Below are 16,468 nucleotides of genomic sequence, written 5' to 3'. Positions count from 1 at the left end.
GAAGCTTAAGTCCTGGTGATTATGGCGATTTCCGATACATATCTTCCCAAAAGAAACACAAGCCCACGAAAGACAGGGCAGTTTAACCGTATCATGGTGTGGCGGATTAGTCAATGTCTAAGCTTTTAGAACTTAAAGAACTCCATGATCCAGAAGACCATGCCTGGATTACCAAAGGAACACTCACCCACACACGCCCTCGGCCCTGCCTGGTATTCAATGGAAAATTCCTCTTAGAAACGGCTCTACTTTTAAAAATAGATTTATTTATTTTATTTTATTTTTACCGTTGGCTGCATTGGGCCTTCGTCGCTGCACGTGCGCTTTCTCCAGTTGTGGCGAGCGGGGGCTACTCTTTGTTGTGGTGCGCGGGTGTCTCGCTGCGGTGGCTTCTCTTGTTGTGAAGCACGGGCTCTAGGCGCACGGGCTTCAGTAGTTGTGGCATGTGGGCTCAGCAGTTGTGGCTCGCGGGCTCTAGAGCACAGGCTCAGCGGCCACGGCGCACGGGCCTAGTTGCTCCGTTGCTCCGCGGCATGTGGGATCTTCCCGGACCAGGGCTCGAACCCGTGTCCCCTGCATTGGCAGGCGGATTCTTAACCACTGGGCCACCAGGGAAGCCCAAAGGCTCTTTAAGGCATATAGAGAACCACAATAAACACAGGAAACACTGAATTATATGACGCTGCTTCTTATTACTTTTCCTTATGAGCCATATCTTAACTGTAGAAGTAATTAACAGTGAAATCTGTCAGGCGGGTCTCTCAAGTTCATGATTTTATCAACTTCACGTACACACCAGGGTACACACAAATACAGACACTTATCAGCAACAACATACATGGCGCAGTGCTTTTGAGAAATTAAGTACTTTACCAAATGCTGTAAAACGTTAAGACTGAACGATTCAAACACCTACTAGAAGCCCAGTCCCTCCAGCTCCATCCTTAGAGCTTGGATCTGATATTTCACCAAGGAGCCAAGGCTCCGCAGTTGGGCACGATTGGGCTTAACTGTCACCTCCCTCACTTACTAGCCCTGGGCCCTCAGTGACCATTCACCTAGGCCTCAGGGTCTACGTCTGCAAAGTATGATCGCACTTGGTTGAGAGTTTCTGTGAGAAAAATGAGCGTGGAACACGAAGTGCAGCGCCCACCGCTTGTCGGGGGCCTTCTGCTGCTTCCCTACACCACCACCTCCACGTAACCACGTCCCCCAAACCCTCGCCGCACCACTCCCCTCACCAACCCAGAACCCTACTCCAGCACAGACACCCCAACGCTCAGGCTCAGACTTGTCTCTTTCCATCCTGGAAGCTCCCGTCTGGGCCCCCCGTCGCGTGCACACGCTCCCCTCCAGGGCGCCCTCAGAAGAACTCCCTCCTCTGGACACGGAGGTCGCCCACCTGTTACTCGGGCTGTGCCCAGAATGTCTTCCGGGCTGCCTGCTAAGTCTTCCAGTTCTTCAGGGGCCCAGCCTGGGTCCTCACGCCCCACACCCCTCAACAAGACTCCCCGCGTCCACTCTCTGGCATTGAATCACACGGTCTTAACTCGCTCTGGATTTCACATCTGTTTGTCTACTCAGTGATTTCATAAGTAACTCAAGGAGAGAAATCACATTTTTCTTCCATAGTCTCGGAAATGAGCAAAACAAAAGGCAAGGCATGTGCTAAATATCTAACGCATGCCGGCTCTGTTGAACAATTCTCTATTTCTTTATTTTTAGATTCAATCCAGTTCCTATTAAGTCATCCACACAACTATTAACATACTTCTTTTCCACGTATTGCACTTAAATGACTAACATTTCACATAGTTACCTTTTTCCTTTTTAAACATTTTTATTGAAATATAGTTGATTTACAATGTTGCACTAGTTTCAGGTATACAGTAAATTGACCCATTTATACATATATATATATATATATATTTTTTTTTTACATTCTCTCCCATTATAGGTTATTACAAGATCTTGAATATAGTTCCCTGTGCTATACAGTAGGTCCTTGTTGCCTATCTATCTTATATACGGTACTGTGTATATTTTAATCCCAAACTCCTAATTTATCCCTCTCCCCTCCCCTTTGGTTACCATAAGTTTGTTCTCTATGTCTGTGAGTCTACTTCTATTTTGTAAATAAGTTCATCTGTATCATTTTTTTAGATTCCACATATATGATATCATATGGTATTTGTCTTTTTCTGACTTACTTCACTTTGTATGATAATCTCTAGGTCTGTCCACGTTGCTGCAAATGGCACTAATTCGTTCCTTTTTATGGCTGAGTAATATTCCACTGTATACATGTACCACATCTTCTTTGTCCATTCCTTTGTCGCTGGACATTTAGGTTGCCCCATGTCTTGCCTATCGTAAATGGTGCTGCAATGAACATTGGGGTGCATGTATCTTTTCAAATTATGTTTTTCTCCGGATATATTCCCAGGAGTGGGATTGCTGGATCATATGGTTCTATTTTTAGATTTTTAAGGAATCTCCATACTGTTCTCCATAGGGGCTGCATCAATTTACATTCCCACCACCAGTGTAGGAGGGTTCCCTTTTCTCCACACCCTCTCCAGCATTTATTATTTGTAGACTTTTTGATGATGACCATTCTGACCAGTGTGAGATGATACCTCATTGTAATTCTGATTTGCCTTTCTCTAATAATTAGTGATATTGAGCATCTTTTCATGTGCTTCTTGGCCATCTTTGGAGATGTATGTCTTCTTTGGAGAGATGTCTATTTAGGTCTTCTGTCTATTTTTTGACTGGGTGGTGGTTACCTATTTCTAACTCAGGAGTAGGAAAGTACCAGCTCCCATGTATGCTTCCTTCAACTACTGATGAGTTCATCAAACCTTTCTTGCCGTGAGTACACAGGATGCAGTCCTGCTCTACGGAGAGGGACGTGAGGACAAGAAGTACGAGAGCTCATGAAGTATCTTGGCACGTCAGAAAGAGAATCTAGGAACTCATTCAAGTGCTTCTGACTCGTAGCTCAATGAGCCTGCCAAGCCCTCTACTTTGAAACCCTAGGAGCTTGCCAGGGTGGAAATCCCTTGGAAGACAAGATTGCAACAACTGGGAATGACACTTGCAACATAATGACAAGAGGAGAAAACACGGTCACCTCTATTATGACTTTGCTAAGAAACTTCCCATCTTTATGCTGCTGGTATTGCCCAATACATACTCTAAAAGTCCCTTCGGGACTTCCCTGGTGGCGCAGTGGTTAAGAACCCACCTGCCAATGCAGGGGACACGGGTTCGATCCCTGGTCCAGGAAGATCCCACGTGCCAAAGAGCAACGAAGCCAGTGCGCCACAACTACTAAGCCTGAGCTCTAGAGCCCACGAGCCACAACTACTGAGCCCACGTGCCACAACTACTGAAGCCCGCGTGCCTAGAGCCTGTGCTCCGCAACTAGAGAAGCCACTGCAGTGAGAAGCCCGCGCACCGCAACAAAGAGTAGCCCCCGCTCGCCGCAACTAGAGGAAGCCCATGCGCCCACGCGCAGCAACAAAGACCCAACGCAGCCAAAAATAAAAATAATTTAAAAAAAATAAACCGATCCTTCGTGAACCCTCAAAGATGCCAGCCCACACGTGGATCACAGGTAACAGGTGTGCAGACGGACGCTGGTACTCACGACCAGCTCTACAATCTGCTCACTGATTACAACAGCGCCAATTAGCAACCAGGATGAGCCACTGGGTGGCCTCTCTCACACACAAAGGGAGCAGGTGATTTATGACTCAGGTAATGGGAAGAACCTCTCTGTTTCTTTTATTTTTCTCTGAAACACTCAATTATAAAACGTAAGATTCTTGGGTATTATCTGAGTGTCAATTTGCTCATCACTTCCTAGAAGATATTTCTGTCGAGTTCTACAACTTTATTAAACTGAACTTGAGTCAGAGAACGTGACATGACAAAACACCTTCCAAAGAAACCCCCCCCCCCCGTTATGTTATAGCCCCACGACTTAACAATAGCGGCTCTTACATGGCTTCAAGTAAAGCCTTGGATTGGTCACAGAGAGAAGATGGACGATCAGTGCCCTGAGGGCCATAGTCTCAGCACCTGCTCTTGGTTAAACGTCATCGGATCCCGTTTTTATTCTTCTACCTCCGTAGGGGCCAACCCCCCTCCATGTCCTTGGAACCGAGGACTTAAGCAACCCGAGCCAGTCCTTAGCCAGTCCACCCACTTCTGGGCAGCCGAGGGCGCCTACAGGACGCAGACACGTGTGGATGGCTGGCCAGTTTTTATTAAAAACCTTCAGTCTCACATCCGCGCAGAGAACAGGAACCTGATTACCACTCGCCGTTCTCCAACACTTCCTCCAGCCTACAAAGTCATCCAGGATACTAAACACTAAATGCTCGGCATGCAGGCTCTCCCGACAGCAGTTACAGAGACAGACAGACAGACAGAAGCTCCCGTGGCGGCGGCAGAGCCGGCGTCGCCTGTGGTTAGTCTGTAGCCCCCGGGGGAGCCCGGCCCCCTCGCCCTCTCTCCGCTCATCCCCACCGTAGACGTCACTTCCTCCAGGAAGCCCCCAGGCTGTCCCGTGCGTCCCTGCCCCCTCCCCCCTGCTGTGGGCTCTGCTTTCACTGCTTATGTCTTTAATCACCTGTTGGAGTTCAACCTCCTGAAGGACAGGGGCCATGCCTCCTCTCTGGCTGTTGACAAGGGTCCTTTGTCTTTGATGTCCTGCTGCTCGGCGAGGGTTTGTTTATATCTACCCTACTTGGGAGTCAGTGGGCTCACTTCATCTGAAAGATCGCAGCCGTTCTTCCTTCAAAGGCTGTTTCTCTTTCCCGCCTTCTGTGTGCGCGACAGAACCTTCTCACTCAAGCCTCCAGGTCTCTTACTTGCTCTTCCACATTTTTTCACGCGCCTCTGTCTCTGAGCTATAGTCAAAGCGGTAGTTCTGCATCTAGTCACTCTTTCACAAACGCTAATCCTCTCTGGCTGTATTTAATCTGCTCTGCTCTTTAACCTACCCCCGAGTTTTAATTTCCATGACTGCATTTTTCCATTTTAGCATCTCTCTTCGGCTCTTTTACAAATCTAAATAGTCGTGTGTCATAACAGACTGTCTTTTTAAAGATTCCAATTCCTTCTTTTATCACCGTAACCATCTTAAATATACATACTCAACAGTTACTCTGGACTGTTGGAGGAGGGCTAACGCCCCTGCCTGTACTGGTCACTCTCCCTCACCCTGACCATGAGGCCCATTGTGTTGGAGTTGTTTTGTTTCATGTGCTATATGTGTCTCTCAGAAACAGGCTCCATGTCGGTCTCTAAAGGCTTCCGAGTTGTGATAAGGTAGAGAAGGAGAGCGAATCGATCATTCTGGACCACGGGCACTGTTGAGGGGTCCTGGGAAGTGAGGACGTCAGGACCTGGGGCAGCGGGAGCGGGGAGGGTCCAGCAGGGGGGCAGGGTCCAGAGGAAACCCCTGACCTTCTGTGTGTCTGTGCCTGCGGACTTGTGGACACAGGGCGCAGCCTCGGGGACGCCTTAAATGTCAGGACGGTCACATGCTGAGGAAGGAAAGCGTTTAAAGTCGAGGAGCGGTGCTCAAGGTCAAAAAGGGTCATCAGAACAGTTACGGGAGGATGTGCATGACGCCAAGATACAACGTAAGGAGGCTGGCACCTAGATTTTTCTGCAGAGAATGGCACAGACGTCCAAATATTTTGCATGTAATGAAAAAAATTGGGGAAAACATAAAATTAGCCATGCGCCTGATACTTACAAGATGCAAGAGAAATGATGCCTTTGAGACGTATAATAAGCATCTTATCCTCCTTTAGGTAAAGAAAAAGAACACAAAGGGCCCCAGGCGGCATGTCCAAACAGAGGACTCTTCCCCTTTATGTCTTAAAGGCAGACTCTCTGCCGCGTCTCTCTACTTTAGAAGGAGGGTCATACTCAGGGGCACAGCTTCATCTGCAGGAACACACGCTCCTCCACCCAGCGCAGGGGGACCGTGCAGCATCCCTGGGCACCGGGCCAGGCACTGGACGGAGAGACGCCCGCAGGCCTGGTGGAAGAAAGATGCTGGAGGCATATCCAAGCGCCGCGTGCAAAGGGCCTGGGGCAGGTTCAGAGAAAGGGCAACGTTGGAACGGGGGCTGCAAGAGGCACTGGGGCTGCTTCAACAGCGCCTGAGGCAGAGGGAGCAACGCACATGGCAAGGAGGTGAGAGAGAGGGCGGGCCGTTACAGGCTGGCACATGGTGTGACCGAGCGGCACGGGAGAGCAGGGCTGCACGTGTGCGTATGTATCTGAAACACATACAGGGGGCAGTTCCAGCCAAGGAGCCTAGATTTCAGTCTCTAAAGAAACAGGCCCCTATGAGAGCAGAAGAGTGACCGACAGAAGCCACGTTTGAGAAGGAGCCCTCCGTGGCCACGTGCAAGGCTGGAAGGTGGAGGGCAGCTTAGGAGGAGAGGGGTCACCAAGATCTCAGACCGGGGTCGGCGATACCCAGAGATTGGTAGTTTTTTCAGATATTTTTAAAACCCTCATCTGCGGTAAGAAACGCGTTTTAACGGCGTAACCCAGGGATACAGGTGCATCCATACGTACAGCCCCCAAGAGCCAGACGGTGCTGAAGGCCCGCGCCCTGCTGTGCACGCCACCCCGCGCCGGGACGTGTTCCGTCTCGCCAGCAGGTCTGCCCCACAGCGCTACGGACCTAAGGCTGCTGCTGACTCCAGCCACCCCAGCGCTGCCCGCGGTGCTAAAGGGATGCCATTCGGTCGCTGCGCCTCGCTGTCCTCGCGTCGGCTCCCTGGCTGACTGTGCTGCATGGGCAATCAGGTGCTCACGGCACGCGTCCCAGCCAAGCCGCCAGCAAAGCTGCTCCGCTGTGCTGATTTCTGCATATTTCTGCAGTCTGTTGCTACTCTTAAAAAGAAACGAAAGAGGCTGCCATATCCAACCGGGACCTCGCTTCACAGAGTATTCTCAAGACGCCCAAAGCCCCGCAACACAGTTTTTGTTAAAAGAAACACTAATACATGATGTTAATTTTGGTCTCGATGACCCGACCCTACAGAGCTGGAGCGGCCTGGCCGCTCCTCGTGAAGCCACCAGGGGAGGGAAAGCAGCCGCCGTTAGCACTGAATGAATGGGTCCCGCTTCTGTTCCACCACCCCCAGCAGGAGCATCTTGGGAAACTCATTTACAAAGTGCGTGCACGGGTGTCACTGTAACGGCTACCGTCTGTCGGGCGTTCAGTAATGCGCTGGGCGCTGTGTTCAACACTGGATGTGCATCATCTCACGGTCTTCAAGCAGACCTCTAACTGCCGTCATTTTCTAGAAAATGAAACTGATGCTTAGACGATTAAAGAATCCTGTGCAAGGCCACGAAGCCACAAGGGGTGAACCATGGGTCAATCTCAGGTTTGCCTGCCTTTAGAAGCCAAGCTCTTAACTGCTGGGTTACGTTTTATCTGTTCCTCTAAATACATTTTTCTAAGGCTTAGCGAAGCCAACGGATTTACCTGACAACCAGCGAACAAGTGGTAACACCAAAGCATCAGTGTCAAGTCGGTCTCCTCCACCACCTCCACTGCCCCGTAACTTAATACCTGCCCCAGCCCCCGTCAGCAGCACCCACAGGTGGACAAGACACATGAGAAAAAAAGAAGAGAGAAAAAGCTCCTTGAGAGTCACAGGTGCAGAGTGAAGCTGGCTCTCTCCTACCTCACCATTTAAAGCCAAAAGGAAAACAGAAGAAAGAATTCGCGTTTAGATGCGGCAGGAAAAGAATGAAACTAAATATGACTTCAGCCTAATTGAAGGCAGCTGTATAATCTCTATGTTAGGAGGCAAAGAAACAGTTCCAATGACGGAACAGAGGTAGTATGTGGATTAAACAAGAACACGTGTTTAAATATTTAAAGACCATCAGAATCTTACCACGTGGAAGCCAGTAATAAAAATCAAAATGAGTGAAATAAAGTTGATACAGCTTTCTTTCATAAGAGACTAGGATAAGGAAATGCACAAAAAGAAATTCTTAGTATTGGAAGCTCCAGATGCAATGCCTCAGTGAGAGAAGAATCTCCACAAGCTGGTCCACCAAGGCTGCAAAAGTACGCATTTACGTAAGACAGATTTTACAGTCCAATCGTACACAGGCCTAGAGAACAGATCAATAATGTAAATCAACTGCTTTTAAACAGTTACTAAAAATCCTTCTCTAAAAACAATTATGAATCTCAAAGCTGGATGAAGTCCGGCATGAACACTAGAAATTATTAACGTCCGAAAAACAGGTTTTCGAAAGCAAATTACAGTAAAGCAATGTATCCCGAGCCCCTCTTCCTCAGCAAGCTGTTATTTCAGCCCTGACTCTGCTCATGTACTTGTTCTTGGGCCTTTGCGTCTTCCTCTGATAACACACTCAAGAATTTAAATAATTACTAGGCTTTAGGGGCAGTAAATTCAATATAATGCACCCCCCGCAAACCTCCTAATTTACTTTTCCACAAATATTCGTCAACGGCAATTTTTATTTAAACTCTGCCACAGAGCAGAGCCCCAGTCTGAGAAGCAGTCTAAATGGAATGCTTACTTCAAAAGCCAAATCCATTAAGATGAACGTGCCAAAGTGACGTGAGAACTCCGCTAGTGCGACTCGGACACAGCCTGAGTGCAGTACACTTCTCGACATAGTTTATGCCCCTTCACAGCTTCCTCTTAACACCCAAGCCGGCTGCGCGGGGCGTGTCCCCACAAGCTGACACAATACAGGTTTTTGTGGTCAGCAACTTTCCATCTCTCAGGCTGACTGCACAGTCTACAGAGGTGAGAACAGCTGCAGTGTGAAAACACTACTTCTGCAAGGAAGAGAAAATGAGAGATGACAAGTCTTTAAGAGTTACAAACAGAGGAAACATGATCTTGTTTTCTTAAATATAAGAATTATAGAGCTAGATGGTCACCATGGAAACCTAATACACAAACCTCTGAACTTGTCAGCCTATGGAAGATATAAAAAGTGTCGTGTATGGTTTTGCAGATAATAAGGGCAAGACGGGCTATCAGTCGATAGATGCGTGTCCACGGTGGGGCGGGCACTAAACATGCACTAAACATATGCACGGCTCTAGAACCACTGAGCCTCCACGCGTGGTTCAGCCGACCCCGAAAGAGCGTCGTCGAAGGAGGGCATCTCCTTTCTCCGAGGTCACCGACGTATGGGCCTCTGAGGTGACAGGCAAGGACACAGTGCTCTTGACGACTATGGAGATAGAATACTAATGGCACTGCTTCCTTCCAGGGCCAGCCTGGGGAGGGTGGTGGCCAAGCACAAAGCAGGGCGGGTCAGGATCGCGGTACCAACGCCCGCACCGGGCGGGCCCCCAGCCTCAGGCCGCCCTCTCCCCATCTCCCTCCCTCCCCGTTCAGGGGGGTGAGCGCATCTGCTTCACCACCGGGCTTTTCTTCCCATTTCACAGCAACACCTCCAGCCTGCCTGGCCTGTGCCTGATGGGCGTTTGGTCTTCACAGAGGAGAAGCTCAAGGTCAAAGGCAGCACGCACTGCCGTCTGTCCACCTCTCCAAAAGGATTTGCTGGGCGACGAGGAAGGTAGCTAGCCAAGTTCCAATTTTCCTAATGCGCTGAGAACTTTCCCTATTGCCCAAGATACAGTATGTTTCCAATGCAAAACAGCTATTTTTGCACATCTGTCCAAGAGCAGCTCAACTGAAAACAGGCCTGTCAGATCGACAGCATTTCCATCGCCGCTCAGTTCCTGTCACGCTGCAGAGAGCGGAGAAGCGCTTAGCAGCAGCCACAAGGAAATCTTGCAGGAAGACTTGTTAATCTCTACACAGTCATTCTCATGCAGCCATCAAAGCGAACTTAATGACACATCAGTTAAAATAAATTACTTTTAGGATCTTGCAAGGAGCGGCTAAGAGGCAAACCATATGTGACATCCTTTCGGCCCTCCCCGTGAAGGCACACAATTGCCACCATCTGTGCTGACTGCTCTGTCTGCTCCACCCACCCGCCCCCAGACCCACCCTTCACTCGGGTGGCTCGGGAGGTGACCTCTGTGGGCGCTGGGACCGCGTCTGCATCAGCTACGACCTTGCTCTGTGGCTTCTGGCTGGGCTCAGCCAACGGGGGGCACCAAGAGAGCTCAGACGCTGGAGGAGAGCGAGGTGAGGTCCCCGCCCCTGCCGTGCTCCTGCAGCCAGGCGGCCCACCCCCCCCCGCCGCCTCCCCCACTGCTGCCCGCCCGGTGTGCTCACAGCCTCCAGCTGTTGCTAATCCCCGGGTGGCTCACCAGCCTCGCCAGTTCCTGCAACCCTGCCCGCATCTCCAACGACAATCCCTCGATCGCACCCGTTGCCAAGCACACCCCTGGCCGCCCCCCCCCCACCGCCCCGCCCCGGTCAGCAGCCCGAGGCGACCAGCTGGCATCGCTCACCTGGACCGTGTGGACCAGGTCGGCAGCCAGGCACTGCTTCAGCTTCTCATCGCTGCCGGTCCCGTGAAGCACCAGGTCTGGCATGTACGTGGGGCAGTAACCCGCCAGGAGGGAGCGGCCGAAGTTTCTCACGTTCGGGGTGCTGACGCTCTGAGACCTAAGATGATACCGGCCATCAGAACCCACAGCGAAAACGCGCTCCCTTCTTGCACTGCAGCTGGAACAAAGCCCCAGTGGCACAGGTGAGAAAAACAGATTCGGAGTGGTTCGGATCACAAGTCCTCCAGGAAGTGGGTCAGTGGTGCAGGAAAAGGAAGGGAGTTGAAGGGAAAAAGGAGTTTTCCTAAAGGGGAAGAGCAGGAAAAAATGAGTATTCTGGCGGCTGGCTGCGAGCCTGGGCCTGCACCTCACACAGAGCATCCTCCAGCCACCGTGTGGAGAGAAGAAAGGGGGAGTCTGAGCGTGCTGAGGGGATCCTGGCGAAGCCTGGCTTGAGGAACTCGGCACACCTGCTCAGGGTGCAGCCAGGACAGCGAAAGGCCAGCAGGCATCTCTAGTTACTGCTTCACGGACCAAACCTCAACCGACGGCGCCTCAGGAAGAGGGGGCTTTTCCTGACGCATCAGGCACTCTGACCGGCAGGCAGGAGAGACCCGCAGGATGTCACCCACCACCTCCCAGGCTGGGTGTCCGCGGCCACAGATCTGCCGCGGGGACGACGGAAGACGACACCCCTGCTCCCCACTGCCCCCGCGCCCCTTAGCGTCCCCCAGTGTCCCCAGAGCTGCAAAGCCGCCGCCAGCTCCCAGCTCAGAGCTGGGCTAAGGAAGGGCAGGCCGGTCTGGGGACACTAATGCTTGGAGAGAATAATCCTGCCCTGTAGCAGCCCACAGCAGCGGTGCCGGTGGGTGCCGGCTGGACGCACATCAGCTCCCCGGCCCGGCCCGGCCCGCCGCCGGCCTTACCTGGGCAGCGGCAGCTCCACCTCCGGCGACCCTTCGGGCCGGTCATGCTCACTGTCACCGTCACTGCCGGGACCCAGGTCCGGCGAGGCCGGCGCACACGGGTCGTCGTCACTGTCGCCGAGGGCGCTGTCCGAGCTTTCGTTCCTGGGGAGACCTCCTTCCCGCCTGAGGCCGGCGTCCTCGCGCGGCACTGCGGCCGCGCACCCGCTCGGCGCAGGCCCGTCCGCGTTCTCCCCGCCCCGACCCCACGGCTTCACTGGCGCGTGCGCGGGGTCGACAGGTGCGCCCCGGGCGGCAGGTGCGCCGGGCGTCTCCGCAGCCTCCTTGGCGGCCCCGGTCCTGACGCCGCGGGCCCCCGCAGACGCCTCGGGGGCCCAGGAGCACCTCGGAGCCCGCCAGTCCCGGGCCTCCCGGGCCGCGTCGGGCCCAGCCGGGGGTCGGCGCGCTGGCTCCGCACACCTGCAGGCCCGCAGCCGCTCCTCCATCGCTTTGGTGCGACTTTCAAAGTCCGAGTCCGGAGACACGGAGCTCCCGATGTGGAAGGTGACCTTCTCCCAGGGACGCCCCTCAGGGCACGGCCTGGCCGCCGAGCGATCGGGCAGCTTCTTGGGCATCTCCCCTCCCGACCCCTCCCCGCCGGCCGGCCCCGCGCACGCACCTGCGCCGCTGGGGAGTCTCGCGGAGCCGCCGCGGGGCGCCTCCTCCGTACTCTCCTCGTCCCCACACGACGCGCCCCGAGGTCTCCGGGTGCCGCGGGCCGCGGGGCTCTGCTCCGGCCCCCGGCCTCCTTGTCCGGCGAGGTGGGGACAGAGGTCTCCGGTGTCAGTGTGCGGCGGCAGAAGCGCGGGCTCGCTCCTCACCGTGACCACCACGTACTCGGACTCCTCCACCTCGCCCCTCTCCAGGGCCGTGGTGATGCTGCCCCCCGCCAGCGCCTGCTCGTCTGGCCCCCAGGCCCCGCTGCACGTCAGCTGGTTCTCCTGCAGCTCCGAGCACCGCAGGAAGTAGGTCAGCACGTACAGTATGCGCTGCACCAGATCCTTCTGCTTCCCCAGCACCACCGTGCGCGTCAGTCGCACCGGAGAGCCGATGGCCCCGTAAAGGTCGCCTAGAGGCAAAGTGGACAGAAAGACAAGTCGTCTGGGGGAGCGTGTCAAGGGTACGGCAGCCCGAACAGGAGAGATGCAAATGACTTACTCCCAGGCCAGCATCGCTTCTTCACACGCCTGACTGAGGCACAAAGGTAATTCCTAGAAGGACCACCTTTCAGTTTTCCTCTGCAACGTAAAGCCGGCCTGCCAGGATCAGCCCTGTTCTGGGTGCTCAGGTGCAGTGCCCGTGTGTATCGGGTGCAGTGCACTGACAGTGCAGTGCTGGTGTATACTGGGGGCAGTGCGGTGCCAGTGCACAGAGGGTGCAGTGCTGTGTGCACAGTCCCTCGAGGTGCTTGCTGGGCCTTTCCAGGGCAGCTCAGTGGGCTGGCTGATCCCATCTCCCCAAGGTAAGGCTAAAGCCAGAGCCCTGAATATGTGACCAAACCAAATAATTTGTCTTGGAAACTAGAATGGCGAGATCTTTTTGAAGAACCCCAGGACAACAGGCCCTGGGGTGAAATTCCGGGATCTCTGAACAGAAAGCGGAAGTGAGTCAATGCAAAACGCTGAATGAGATGGTCCGCTCGATACACACAGGCACCAAGAAGAATCAATGTGATTAACAAGAAGAAAATCACTTGCTCAGGAATAATGCATCTCATTTTTCTTCCATTACTTCACATGAAAATTCTACTGGAGAAAAATGTCCCATAACTTATATCCTGACACACTGATTAAAAGCCAGCTAATGAAGCATGAACACTTGGCTTAAAGGTGGAAGAAAAAAGGCAAACCTGTCAACGAACCATCAGTGCAGGTTCCTCATCACAAGTGTCTGTCCAGTGCCTATTAAAATTATGGCATGTAATAAAACCTGACAGTTACACTTGGTAAGTCGCACCTTCCATATTTTGATAATAATATTATTGACAATTACAACAAAAAGCCAACACTTCCTGACTGTGCAAGCACCGTGCGGAGTGTTTTACATGGCCTTATCTCATTTACATATCTGTATAAGCAACCCTAAGTCAGAAAGCATTGCAGGAAAAATCAGAATGTTGGAATAAATCAAAATGTGAAAAGATCCTAAATAAAGGAGAGGAGATGCATGGTTAGCACTATAAATAAGAACTCAGGAAGTCGGACTCCATCTGGCGGGAGGAGGAGAGGCATCTGTTAGATAAGACTAATCACACTGTTAAGGTTTAAGACTGACGGAAAAGGGACAGCATGCATCAGAGGTGCCCCCTCTAGAGAGGGCTTCCAGGGTAAGCCTCCTGAGAACAGGTAAAGGGCAGGATAGAAGTGATATCACACAATCCTCTCTATAAAAGGACTAGGTGGGGCTTCCCTGGTGGCAGAGTGGTTGAGAATCTGCCTGCCAGTGCAGGGGACACGGGTTCGAGCCCTGGTCTGGGAGGATCCCACATGCTGCGGAGCAACTAGGCCCGTGAGCCACAACTACTGAGCCTGCGCATCTGGAGCCTGGGCTCCGCAACAAGAGAGGCCGCGAAAGTGAGAGGCCCGCGCACCGCGATGAAGAGTGGCCCCCGCTCGCCACAACTAGAGAAAGCCCTCGCACAGAAACAAAGATCCAACACAGCCAAAAATAAATAAATACATAAATAAAAGGGCTAGGTGAAGGCTTAGTAGAACGTTATCTCGAGGCTTTTGCAAGTGACTGAGAAACCATGCAAGATTTCAGAAAAACAACTCAGAACTGTAGTCTGATGTCAGCACAAGCACTTCTGAGTAAACTTTGACTAAGAGCGTGTTACTGTTACTTCCCGTGATCACATCCGCCCATGGCTGCGGGGTGTCACGGCCACATCAGGGATTCATGAGACACTCTTGTTAAATCAGCCCCAGTGTTAATAAAGACGACGAGATTTACATACCCAAAATCTGGCCAAAAAAACCACTTTGGAAAGTCCACTCAGAATGACAGTTTTTAGCAATGCATTTAACTTTTGGTGGTGTGCGTTACAATAACTAAGTCATAAATGGGAAAAAGTAAAAAGAAAGAAGGCTATTAAAATACAACTGACAACGGTTTAACCTGTATGAAGTGGAGAGCTGTGTATGGAAACAGTGCTGCGACTTCAGAGCCGAACTCCACAGAACAATGCGTCACTAAGGTAACAGACTGAATGGACCTTGACCTTGAAGGCAACTTTTTGAGTCCAGGACTGATGGAGCTACTAATTTTAGAGTGGATGCCTTTGTCTTGCACGGGTATAATTTTACAGAATGAAGAAGAGCGCGCACAATGTGAACAGAACTAACGCTCCGAACTGCAGGCTTAGAAATGGCTGAGATGATAAATGTTAGGGTCTGTGGCTTTGTTTTAACCATACTACCTCCCGTATCTCATGACCCCGGGCACAGGGAAAGACAGCTTTGTTATCTGTGATACAGTGAGGACGCAGTACCAGGGTTAGAATGAGAGTCTAATTAGTTAATACGTGCAGAAAGCACCCAGAACAGTGCTTGGCCCGTGGTGGCAGCTTTCACTACTATTACAACACGCTGTTTCCCGAGACTGCGGTGCTTTTCCCCGGTCTGCCGTTATTTTCTGGAAAATGCTGCCCTTCTACCGATTCCTCAAGTGTGTCTTCCTTGAAGGCCCCCTCCCCCCATGACCCCCCTCCTGGTGCCTCCCCCGTATCAACATCTGCAACGGCGGTGTCGGTAACAGGGGGCTTCACGTACAAGCAGTGGAACTCCCACGGCAGCCATGAGCCATCACCACCCATCTCACAGATGGAGAAACGGAGGCACAGAGGGTTAGGGCACTTGCCCAGGAGGCTGGGAGCTGGTCCAGCCGTCTGCGCATGTCCTCACCCTCTGCACTGCCCTGCATCCCTCGCGGGCTTCTGCTCACCCCAGCAAAGGAGTGATCGGGGCGTTCTGAACACGGCCCTTCTCCTCCACCGGGCAGCAGGCTCCCCAAGGCTGAGCTGCGTGTCACCCGGGCCCTGGGTCCCGCAGAGGGATGGGGCCTGGGACAGAGCAGATGTGCAGGCCTGACGGGTCACTGCAGACTCGGCCAAGTGACAGGCCCTGGAGTGCGCCTCTCCCCGAGCCCTGGGCTCGCAAGCGCACACTCCACGAGCAGCCCCGCGGCACGTCAGGTCCCCGCGCCAGGCCTGAGCACAAAGCTCGGAGGAAGCAGCTAAGGGGGCAATGGAGAGAAAGACAAGGGCTCTGCCCTCAGCTCAAACTTAAAAGGCGGCAAAATCCTAGAGTGTGTTACTCTCTTTTCTGTCCGACTTCCTTCCTATCCGGTCCGCCCTCTAGGGCAGTGGTCCTCAGCCAGGGGCTCTCCTGTCGTGCTGGGGACATTCAGCATTGTCTGGAGACATTTTTCACCATCACAACTTTGGAAGAGGGGTTTTCACTGGCAGCTGGTGAACAGAAGCCAGTGATGCTGCTAAACATCCGACCAGGCATGGGGCGGTCCTCTTCCCCCCTAACCCAACAAAGAATCTTCTGGTCTAAATGTCAACAGTGCCGAGTTAAGGAGCCCCACTGGAGGAGCAGCTGCGGACCTATGTGGCTTTAAAGAGCAGCGAGGCTCTGGCGGGGGGAGGGGAGGACGGGGGCTGCTTTACAGGTAGAGTCTGTGGGCCAGTCCCCCGCTCCCTGCAGCCCAGTGACAACTGGGAATCGCCGGGCCGGATGGCGGATAGCAACAGAAGAGGCTCCCGTCTTTCCTAGTCTGTCCCACATGGTCTCTGTACGGTACTGACCCAGCTGCGCCCAGAGAGGATTGTATGGGTGTGTCTTGGCCAGCGTGTTGACCAGCTGAGAGGTGCGTTTCTCGGAGAAGGCTTTGATGGGAGGGTGGTCAACGGGCATGACGGTGGGCACCCAGGCCAGGTGGTAGGTTAAGACTGCGGTCAGCAAGGCAGCAAAAAACCTTGGAG

At 52.8% G+C, this 16,468-nt stretch overlaps 1 protein-coding gene across 1 annotated transcript in view; it reads right to left on the bottom strand.

Annotated features, from left to right (window-relative positions):
* Nucleotides 1–16,468, bottom strand: part of FNIP2 (folliculin interacting protein 2) — a 121,612-nt gene that overhangs the window by 10,686 nt on the left and 94,458 nt on the right. Inside the window, exons 12-14 of the mRNA XM_065878108.1 lie at nucleotides 16,292–16,461; nucleotides 11,443–12,550; nucleotides 10,478–10,634 (exon numbers count right to left, since the gene is read on the bottom strand). Of these exons, the coding sequence (XP_065734180.1) occupies nucleotides 10,478–10,634; nucleotides 11,443–12,550; nucleotides 16,292–16,461 (1,435 nt within the window). The remainder of the gene's footprint in view (nucleotides 1–10,477; nucleotides 10,635–11,442; nucleotides 12,551–16,291; nucleotides 16,462–16,468) is intronic.

This window comes from Phocoena phocoena, chromosome 5 (assembly GCF_963924675.1).
Source record: "Phocoena phocoena chromosome 5, mPhoPho1.1, whole genome shotgun sequence".
Lineage (NCBI taxonomy): Eukaryota > Metazoa > Chordata > Mammalia > Artiodactyla > Phocoenidae > Phocoena > Phocoena phocoena.
This window is presented reverse-complemented; position numbering and strand designations above follow the sequence as displayed.